General features: G+C 39.0%; 1 protein-coding gene across 1 annotated transcript; it reads right to left on the reverse strand.

The window, feature by feature from the left end:
* Positions 1-307: 307 nt before the first annotated feature.
* On the reverse strand, positions 308-4,140 carry NPVF (neuropeptide VF precursor). Its single transcript, XM_034759376.1, has 3 exons — positions 3,970-4,140; positions 1,625-2,007; positions 308-731 (listed from the first exon to the last, which is right to left on the reverse strand). Exons 1-3 carry the CDS (start codon positions 4,105-4,107, stop codon positions 635-637), a joined length of 618 nt encoding a protein of 205 aa, XP_034615267.1. The 5' UTR covers positions 4,108-4,140; the 3' UTR covers positions 308-634.
* Positions 4,141-11,470: the final 7,330 nt, after the last annotated feature.

Raw genomic sequence — 11,470 nt, forward strand, 5'->3', positions numbered from 1 at the left:
CATAAGACACTATGGGTACGTCTATAACGTCAGCAGTAAGCAATCGATTTTCTTGGATCGATTTATCGCGTCTTGTCAAGACGCGATAAATCGTTCCCGGAAGTGCTTGCCGTTGACACCGGTACTCCTGCTCCACGAGAGGAGTACGCGGAGTCGACGGGGGAACCTGCCTGCCGCATGTGGACCCGCGGTAAGTACCTTGTAGTTCGAACCAAGATACTTCGACTTCAGCTACATTATTCACGTAGCTGAAGTTGCGTATCTTAGTTCGAACTGGGGGGTTAGAGTGGACCAGCCCTAAGATGGCAATAGGCTTTTTTCCTTCCAGCATTGTTTCTGTTTGCTAGTCACATAGTAGGCTCCTTCTAGTTGTAGTATACCTCTTTTTATTTGCTTAAAATGCTTCCAGTTATACAATACAACTATTCGTCAAAAATTTACAACAGACAGGACATCAACCAGGCAGCAATCATTAACATTTATGATATCCTGCCACTGAAGTGAACTAGTACAACAACCACTACCGTTATCATTGCAATATACTGCAAATGTTTGCACAGCAACAGGCACGGTACAATAGTATTAATATTATTATGAAGGTAAGTCTGGATTTCTCTTTGCACCTCTGTTTCCTTTACATCATCTTTTGATTTAAATGTAGATCCCAGCTCTTCTGGTTTGAGTCTTCATCATTTGATTCCTTTTCAATATAGTTGTTTGAATACAGATTCCTAAAAGGTCAGAAATACAAAACAAAATCTGCTATAATCAGGTCAGTCAATCACAGAAGAATGAAAAACGGCAGATGCAGAAATACTGGCTGTCTTGTTCTGCAGTGAATGCTTCTGAACTGGACTTCTCTTCTGCTTCATGCAGGAAAATATGTGGTTTCAGAGCAAGACAATTGAAGCAGAATCAGGCCCCCAAATTAACAAATAGTTTGGATTACAGATATTTTTAAGGAGTTATTGTTGGGTGTAAAAATAAAATTCACAGTAGAAAATAGTTGTTCCAAATAATAATAAGAGTTGAGGAGGAAATGACTTTCTTGCCACAGGAAAAAATTAAAATTTTGAAAATAATATTTCCTGTCTTGAATCAGGATGAAAAGTTGAAATCTCAAAAGTTTTCATAAGTCACCAAACCAATCTTTTTATTTTTGGGGTCAGGTCAATTGAATTTTTTTTTTTTTTTGACATTTTAAAAAAAATTTGGTTTTGACTTTTAAAAACAATTTTTATGATAACTGCTTAAATATCACAACAACACATTGTTTCAAAAGGAAAACAATGGAATTTTTCATTTTGAAAATATTGCCATGGAAAGCTTCAACAATTTCAAAACATTTTAAAATGAGAAATTCATCAAAACTGACACTTTCCTTTCAGTTTAGATGAATTGGCATTTTCCAACCAAAAACCCCAACATTTTGTTAAAAAAATCCCGACTGTAATAGTAATGCTTTTTAATTTGATGAACTTTGGGCCTGATTCTGCTCTCCATACTTAGGCAAATCAAACTCTCACTCAAACACCCAGTTGAGATTGCTTGAGTAAGGCTGGCAGGATTGAATCCTGGCTAATTTATCATTTGGAGGGCGTTCAGCATGCTTTTAAACACTTACCTGTTATTGCCTTGCTCAGATTCTTGAATGTCTTGTGATAGGTGGGCAGGTAGTGATTTCCCAAATCTTTGTGGCAAGTTGGCAAGTGACTGAATGGAACTTTTAACAAACGGAGATCTGCCGAACCTGTGTAATAAGTTAGGAGCACATCTAGAAATACTGCCTTCAAAAGCTCTCCCAAATCTCAGAGGCAAATTAGCCACTGGCTTAATGCTTCTGTTTTCTTGAACATTTCTTCCAAACCTCAGTGGTAAATTAGCAAGTGAATTTGGCATCTTGTTGACTGTGGGAGTGCTCATTTTAATGATGTTTTTTGATCCCCAGTCTTTCAGTTCTTCAAAATTGAGACTTCTCTGCTTTTCTTCTAAGAAGTCTTCACTGGACTAAAAATAGAAATAATGACACAATCATCTTTTTACACTGATGATAACCTGTCTACATAGAAATCACATACAGGAGGTTGTTAATTGTCAGGTTTCTGTAGGCACAGACACGGGGGAGAAGAATATACTTTCCTAACGCTTTTAGAATGCGAATTCCCCAAACATTTTTCAGAGTGTGGACTCTTCCTTGTAGATTGATTGTCTTGTAGACTATTTCTTCCCAGAGAACATCCCTGTGGCAACTTCAGCAGTTGTTTACATGGAAAAGTAAAATTAGGAATGCATTTCTGTACCTTTATCTGCTTTAGTGATACCCATTTTTGTCCTAAATGTCAATCACAGTCTCCTTTTGCTCATTTTATCTTCCCCTTCCATCTGTTCTGTTCCTTTCCCTCTCTCCCTACTCCTTGCACTTGCTTTTCTGCTGTCTTGTCCTCTTCTCCTCCTCTTCCTGTACAGTTGTTTCCCTTCTTATTGGTCTCCTTTTCCATTGGTTCCCATCTCCCCAGCTTACTGGCCACGCTGCCCAGCCATTGGAGAATTCCCCTGGCCTAAGGGAACTTCAAATTATTGTAAAGCTAACAGAACCACTCCTCCATTCCTGGCATACGTGTTGTGCCAGGAAAATGCTCTCTTCCGCTACATTGATCCTCTACTGGCATAGGGGCATTTAGGACCTTGAGCTCCTACACTGCTTTATCTCATGGCTGAGCTGACCAGTACAGAACCACTTCTGTTGCACCCAATCCCTGTGCTTGGACACAATGGAGAATTGAGTCCAGTATATTAATTGTTTTATGACATAATTAAAGTTCCCTGAAAAGTGGCTATCTAAAAATTATTTTCTTACGCAACAATGTTCTCTGCGCACAGTTAAAGTCATATCTTATTTTTGTGAAATTGTGTTGTTAAGTTTCTCGATCTTAAAAGCAGATCATTGCAAATAAGGTATTAAATTTAAGTTAAAAACCAGACATTAACATTGTCTACTCCAGCCCATAAGTTTTTATGAATGTTTATTTCTCTCAGTACTGCAGGAGCAAGCATAGCTATTGGAGAGGAAGCTGGAGTCTATTCTAGTTCAGACATCATTAGCAGAATTGTTCACTTCTAACTGTGGGATCAAATTCTGTCTTCTGTTACACCTGTGCAACCCCACTGAAATGTGTAAAGAAGGGGCTAATCTGAAGACAAAGGGGCTGCACAGGCAGGGGTGCTGGAATAATTTTTATAACATGGGTGCTGAAAGTGGAAACCATATATTTGGTTGTTATTTCTACTTCAAGCCAGGGGGTGCTGCTGCACCTTCAGCACCCCTACTTCCAGGATCCCTGTGCACAGGTACAATTAAGGTAATATTTTTGCTTGCAGAATTTTTATAACTAGCGATGGTGCAGAAGGCAAAAATAATATAGACTCTCAGGTCCCAGGGATTGCTTCTAGGGCAGTTAGAAAAAAAAATCACTTTATATATATAAACTGTGTAAATATAAACCAGGTAAATTTGATTTGGTAGCTATTGAGACACAATAAATATGGACCCCACATGATATTTTATAGTCACTTTTCAGGGTAGAACTTTAAGTCCGTTTACCTCATCAGATTTATAGTATTTTCCGTTTATCATTATTATTTGAACATCACAAACATTCCTTTATTAATTTGGGATTAGTAATGCATCTTTTATAAGAATAAAAAGTATGACAGTTTCTTACTGCATAAGTAAAAATCAATTCAAAATAAACATCATCCTGAATCCCAAGGTTTTACTGCACAAAAATCAAACCATGAATTGCTTTACACACTACATATAAGCCAGTGGATAGATTTCATGAAAGTTGTCTCAACAAGCCTTCTTTATGCTAGTGATGTTATAGGACCTGATCCTTTGCCACTGACTTCAATGGGCACAGGATCAGACCTGCAGTTCTCAAAATAATGTCATACCAAGGTAAATCTTACCTCAGAATATTTGTCACCATAATCTCTGCTCTGCAGACTGGACATTGCTGATTCATCTAGGCACAAAGTATTTGATGTTAAAAAGACAAATATGGCTAAAGTAAATAAAATAAACCTTTCGATTGAGATGATTTTCATTTTCTCTTAAATTAAGTTTACATAGAGAGCTCAGAATCCGTACAGCAAAGGAAATGATCATCTTTTTATATGATTAGAAAACAAAGAGATTCCTTAAGCTGTGACATCAACCCCAAATGCTTTATTTCTTAATATTAATTAGGGATGCAGTTTTAAATATATATTTGAAGAATGTTGGGCATTTGTTTTGTGAACATATTTAATAAACACTGCTTCCTGCTGAAAACACATTGCCTTTACAAATATTTTCCTGGCTATGAAAGAGATTTTAATTAGCTAACTTTGTACGCCTCACCAATCAGCACTCATAATAACGTGTTTCATTGCTACATTTTAACAAAAGCATCTTGTTCCTGTTTCTCCTATCAACCATCTGTTAAGGACGTAGATACAAGACTTTGCATTCTTCTGATTACATTATACTTGGAGGATGGTTATAATGCTTGTTTTGAGACGAGCAAAATTGCAAACATAGGACCCATTGAAATCAATGGTTTGTCTTTCTATTAACTTCAGTGGGAATTGGATGGGCCCTGAGAGACACTTAGAACCCACAAGTCCCACTGAAATCCATGGATGTTTCTTTCAGGATCTGGCCCATGTATTAAACATATTTATCCATATTAGAGCTAAACAAGGAGCATGCCATTAATTACCAGGCCTATCTGTTGTGTTTTTAAAAAGTTTCAGGAGGACATGTTGGTTGGGTATGGTGCAATGATGTTTTAGGGCCAAATTTTTCAAAGCCTACCTTTAAAACTGCATCCATAGGTTTATTGCACACACTTGGTTGTATACACTCATTGGGTAGACAGCCTATTACCCAGTTTGTGCACAGACATGACTATACCTGCACTAGCCTTGAGGCTGATTAAAATGTGGCCTGTATCCTTAAGACGTGTATGGAATCTTCTAATGGACATTTTGACGAACAAGCATGCACCATAAAGCCTGCAAATATTTCACAAGCTAGAGGCACATGCATGATATGTGCCCAATTCTTGAATATGAGCTTCTATATAGATTGAACAAATCCTATATTTTTGGGGTTTAAATTGATAAATAGGCTCATTAACTGAACATCCAGGTGCATAAGTAATATAAGCACCAATCTGAGGACACAAATTAGAAACTCACATTGGAAAATTGGACTCTACAGGAATAATTTTTGAAATTCTATGCTGTGGTTGTGAAGATGAAAAGTTTCTTCAATTCCACCATAGTATCTGCAAAATTCTAAGAAGAGAAGTTGTTTTATGTTGTGAACAACCTGGATAATCTGGACTGTTTACATCCACTACAGTTGTGTGTTCTTCACTGGGAAGTATTTTTGAGTTTGCAAGTAAAATCACTCTGATTAGGACTAAGCTACTTGTTTTCATGGGCGCAAAGCTGTGTGTGTGACAAATACAGAGTCTTCTCTGATTTTAGTTTTTGTGGGAGCTTTGGATTGCTTCAGCCCACAGGATTTGCATCTGCAAGACTGATGGATTTTCTAAATTCTTGTTCTTTATGGTAACCATTCATAGTGGATTCTCCATCACTGGGAATTTTAAAATTAAGATTGGGTGTTTTTCTAAAGATATACTCTAGGAATTATTTAGGGGGAGTTTTATGGCCTGTGTTATACAGGAGGTCAGACTAGATGGTCACGATTGTCCCTTCTAGCCTTGCCACTTATGAATTAATAACAGGGAATAACGACTGCACTTCAGGTAGTAATACACCTCTACCCCAATATAACACGACCCGATATAACATGAATTCGGATATAACGTGGTAAAGCAGTGCTCGGGGGGGTGGGGGTGGGGGGGCTGTGCACTCTGGCAGATCAAAGCAAGTTCGATATAACACGGTTTCACCTATAATGCAGTAAGATTTTTTGGCTCCTGAGGACAGCGTTATATCGGGTTAGAGGTGTATTTAACATTTAGTGAGAGTGCCTGTCACGTTATTAATTTAAACTGGGACCATGTAGAACATGGTTGCAACCAAAGTCCTGTAGTGGCACCAAATCTTGTATAAAGGGGGTCAAATGAGGTGTCTAAGACAAGGTTATGGTTTGCTGGTTATAATTATGCTGTCTATAGGTGTGTATCAATTTTATAGTTGAAGTTATGAATATTGCTCTATACTGTCTGTATTTCAAACTTATGCTATGCTTCTGGGAGACATCCGAAACAAGTTGGTGTTAGCTCTGCCTAGCCTGCTTGATGGCCCATTAAGGGCCATCAGCTATACAATTGACCCATTGAGAGAAGGCAAATACGCCCTGCAACTCAGCAAAGTATGCAGGGACTCACCCATATGATTCCAGACTCCATTTTGCTGTAATTTTCCACAGTAAGGACAAAGAGGTTCTTACACCTGGAAAAGACTATAAAAAGGCTGATGCCTCTCCTCCATCTTGTCTTCAATCCTGCTTCTTACCTCTGGAGGGACTTTGCTACAACCTGAAGCTCTACACAAAGGACTGATGACCTATCCCAGCTGTGGATGTACTCCAGAGACTTGAGTTAAACCTGCAGTTTATTTTATCACTGCTACAAGCCTGAACCAAGAACCTTGCCATTACTGTATGGAATTGATTCTATTTAATCAACTCTAGCTCTCATCCATATCTTTTTCCTTTTATGAATAAACCTTTAGATTTTAGATTCTAAAGGATTGGCAACAGCGTGATTTGTGGGTAAGATCTGATTTGTATATTGACCTGGGTCTGGGGCTTGATCCTTTGGGATCAGGAGAACCTTTTTTCTTTTACTGGGGTATAGGTTGTCATAACCATTTGTCCCCATAACGAGTGGCACTGGTGGGGATATTGGGAAACTGGAATCGTCTAAGGGAATTGTTTGTGTGACTTGTGGTTAGCCAGTGGGGTGAGACCAAAGTCCTCTTTGTCTGGCTGATTTGGTTTGCCTTAGAGGTGGAAAAACCCCAGCCTAGGGCTGTAACTGCCCTGTTTTAAGCGATTTGTCCTGAATTGGCACTCTCAGTTGGTCCCGCCAGAACCGCATCATTACAGTGCCATCAAATTTTCCTTTTATTTGGCCATTGGGTTTTTGAACATTTCTTTCTCAAATGGTCTTTCACTTAAATGCTGAGAGATATTCTGTCTCTTAATTCAACAGACTTGGCAAGAACCAGATGCTTCTGAAATACTTTGAGTGAGAGTAAGGTCCCATTTTCTCTAGGCAGGATATGGACAGTTGGGCTGCTATTGTCCATGCTGCAACAAGTGTCTGTGAATCTCTCGGTTTCAGTTTCTCTCCTACCCACCCTCTCTCTCATGTGAGAATTTGTTTCTTAAATCAATTTAGAGGGGAGTTCTTGGGTATGTTATGCACAGGGCAATCAAGGAGTAGCTGGCTCCTGAGGGCTTAACTTTCCCCTCCTGGTTTATGTTATGTTCATGGCATACACACAGAGAAGTTAGATGCAAAACAGAACACTTGTGCTGGCAGATTGGAACTATTTTATTTCTTAGAATTCAGAATGATCACACACACAAGTAAAAACAAGCAGACTGCTCCCTAAAACAGAGCCACAACTCATCCTGCCTTGCTATAAGCTGACTTTCTGCAGACTGACAGCTACTAGGCCCCATCACACACATCCCTAGAGGACCCCCCCACCCCATCCTGCAAGGAGGAGCTGGAAAACCCTCTGAAAGTGACAGCTTACAATTTTAACAGTTTTCAGTACACACTGTTTAGGCTTGCCTTTGACACAACCAATTCCTGAGCACATGGGGGCCACTGAGCACTTTTTAAAACATTGATTGAGTTCCCAACCTTTTAACTGCCCAATTAACTCAGGCTCAGTCCCAAGTTTTAGGCGAACCCTTCCCCCATCCATGCAGAAAAACTTCTGACCTATGTTTGGAGGTGCTTTAAACATAGGGGATAAGTTTAAGGGTTGCCATCTGACTGGTTTTTAACTAGCCTGGGTGGTTTTTGTACTATCTTTCTGGTTAAAAGATTCAATGAGTCAGAGGTTTTTCATTTGGGACACCTTAAAGTACTCTACAATTCCCATCCCCAGATGTTACAATAAGATAAGAAAAACAATAAAATAATAAAAATACACATAGTGGGGTTTTTGCTCTGTGTGTGTGTGTGTGTGTGTGTGTGTGTGTGTACGTACAATGGTTCTCCAAAACATTGTAGTAGTAATTAGCTATAGTTGGCATTTAGGACCCATTTTGGTGGGAGGGTGGCCAGTTGCCATTCTTCAGCATCTCAGATGTGGCAATGAGTTAGAACTCAGGCTCTGCTTTAACTCGAGCTGGAACCCACCCACTTTGTAACGGGGAAGGAGGCAACAATCATTTGAGTACCAACAATCTTTCAATGCCCTTCCCACAGTTCCCCACCTAGGACGACAATTGTCTGGGAAAGAGTCCTAGAGTGTCTCAGGACACAGTACAATGGATTATGCTCCCAGACACACACAGGTGAGTGCAGGACATAGGAATGTGGATAGGACTTTGCAGAGGGGATGCTCACACCTGGGCTAGGCTAATCTGGGTGGCTCAGACCCAGCGGCCAACCACCTGGGTTAACTGTGCAGTGAAGACATACTCTGAGAGCATTCAGCACCCAGAGTGTTCAGGGGCCTTGGCTAGGACTAAACTCCTATTCTGAAAATACTTGAAGTACCCAAACATGCATTAAGCTCCCCATCTCAGTGCCCATCAGGCACTTGAGCTAGGGCAGGCTTTTGAAAATGCTGACAATAGTGTGTGGGCCCATATGCTGGGATAGTTCCCAGTGCTTTCCTGAATGCTAGCAGTGATCCTTCCTTGCTGCTTCTGCAGTGGGAGTGGGCATGGGAAAGAGTTCTCACATACCACATACCTGTGGAACAAGGAGTAGGATCTACTCCATGATAATTATCTGCATTGGACTAGAGAACATCTACTTTGATATTTGACATTAAAATGTGATTAGTAGTAATGGCGTAGAGCGTCCCAAACTATAAGCATCTCAGTCCACAGTAAGTTACAGGATTCCAGTGAAAGAACAAACTTTAATATTGTTCATTCCATTTCATATAATATAATGAAAACCCTTATCCATTATTAACAACCTATTGTGTGAAAATTACGTGTTACATGACTCATGTCACCAATAAGCATCCAAGCATTTCCATGATGATAAAATCATTCTTAGCACATTCATTTGGCCATTGCATGTTATATGACCTTTTTAATGGCTCATTTTGAATAGCAAGGTTTAAAAATGTATATTTTTTCCATTGAAACAACAGTCTGATCATCTTTCAATCATTCTGCATGATAAGCAATACACTGTTCTAGTTACACTGTGTTGTAGTTATGCTATCATGTACAACAGTTTAGTACAGGAGGCACCCAGGTATCTTCAATAAAATCAGATTTTTGGTAGTGTTTGATACAGTGGGCATGATTTTCCTCTTACACCAATATAAATCAAGAATGACTCTACTGAAGATACTTTGGTATAAAAACCTGTGTAAGTGAGATCAGAATTGGAAGAGTTATTTTGGCGATGATGATCATTTCCATCTTTATTAAGTGCAACATTGTCCTGTTCTATCTGCTTGTGCAGGAGAAGAAAGGAGCTTATTCAGCTACCTGCATTGTGATCACAGCACAGTGGGGAAAGCAGCCGCCCCCTCCTGCTATGCTGAACCTGGGCCTCCATTTTAAAATAATCTCCCTGCTGTACATAGCTGAGAATTTCCATTATTCAGGTAGTCTTAGGTGAAGAATTGATACAAATAATATTATTTTAAACACTGCACCTTACGGATCAGCCTTCAGTTCAAAAGTTTTTTTTTCTTGATTAGCCAAATCCAGCAAATGAATGCGTAATATCACATTTTAATATGCTTTTTCCTGGCTGCTGGGGCAACCAAACAGCCCAGGAGACAGAAAACAATGGGGGTGGGCATGGGTTTGAGTTATTATAGTAACAAGCTGAAAAGAACTTTATTCTCTTGGTAAATAAGGTGTGAACAATAATTTCAGGTTGGACGGGTTCTTCAATTATACATTCATTGTAGTAATAAAATAAACATGTTTCCAATAACATTTGGACTAGATTCCTGTTTTTTACTAACTACTCTGCAGAGTATAGTACTGTACTTACTACACACAGCAGTATATTGGTATCTCTAAACCATTCTTGTCTATTAAAAATTAAACCCTTTTACCATAAATTATTAAAAGTACCTTCACTGGCTGCAAATCAACAAAGGCTTTATAAAGTCTTACGAGAGAGAGAGAGAGAGAGAGGAAACTGATTAAATCTGGATCGGCAGGCAATGACTAAAGGCGTCTGAGGAAAAAATATATTACATTTAAAAACTCTTTCAGGACTTAAAAAAATCATTAGTAGCTTTCGTTCAAATTAACTACTAGGCGAAGGCCTTTCAATTTATGCATTATTCCACAATTTATTAGAATTTAATTCTACACTCCAAAACTGGCATAATTAGTATTCTTTTTATTTAGGTATTTCCACCTCCATTTTATTGTGTAATCCTTATAGAAATGGATATCACTGGACCCATCTTATCCCTTTAAGCATGATTTTGCACTTGAAATATTGTTCTTGTTTTGTCCACACATGTCCAGTGGAGGGAAATATGTGGAACGGAATGAAGACTGAATTATTTTCACATTGGGTAAATATGAGAGTATTTAGACAAAACAGTTATATTTCATGGAGTGAGAAAGAAGCTGCATTCATCTTGCCACCAGAGCTGAACAAAACATATCAAGTTTTCATGTGATGAAGTTCATTCAGACTGCTTTTAATGTAGGTTTGGAATGAATGGGGAGAGAAATCCTCTTTTTGCCCTGTGCTGTTTTGTGACATATGGGGAAAAGGTTGGAACAGAAAATGGCATTTTACTGAACAGTATGGAAATTCGTGTGTCATAGGTGAAGGAGCTGATTATTAAAGTGGCAATCCATCTTGCATTATCACATAGCCTTGATCTGAATGTTATGTGCATATTCATCAGCACAATGGGAAAATTACAAGGAGGACGAAGGAGCAAAGATATTACAATACGGTCCTGGTCCATGACTGGGTCTCTTATGCACTATGGCAATAAAATATATAAATACATAATAACAAATAATAAAAAAGACATTTAAATGGATATCCTCAGGAACTCAGCTGCCTGCGGGCTCGGTTGCCTAGCAACCCAATGCGCTTGGCTGGGCCCAATAAACCCTCACTATATGACTATGCTCCCTGACTGGTCAGTAAAACCAACAGATCACCATTTAAGCTCTGTAGCGCAGTGACTGCTCAATGCGTTCCTTGCCTACAGCTGCTCCAGACTTGCTTCCTGTCTATCCCTTGCC

Source organism: Trachemys scripta, chromosome 2 (assembly GCF_013100865.1).
Source record: "Trachemys scripta elegans isolate TJP31775 chromosome 2, CAS_Tse_1.0, whole genome shotgun sequence".
Classification (NCBI taxonomy): Eukaryota; Metazoa; Chordata; order Testudines; family Emydidae; genus Trachemys; species Trachemys scripta.

Excerpts from the sequence above, each read along its gene's own strand:
- NPVF (XM_034759376.1), bottom strand. The coding sequence starts at position 4,107 with ATGAAAATCATCTCAATCGAAAGGTTTATTTTATTTACTTTAGCCATA. Across the intron at positions 2,008-3,969 it reads ATGGTGACAAATATTCTGAG|TCCAGTGAAGACTTCTTAGA; the intron begins GTAAGATTTACC and ends TTCTATTTTTAG. Across the intron at positions 732-1,624 it reads TCTGAGCAAGGCAATAACAG|GAATCTGTATTCAAACAACT; the intron begins GTAAGTGTTTAA and ends CTGACCTTTTAG.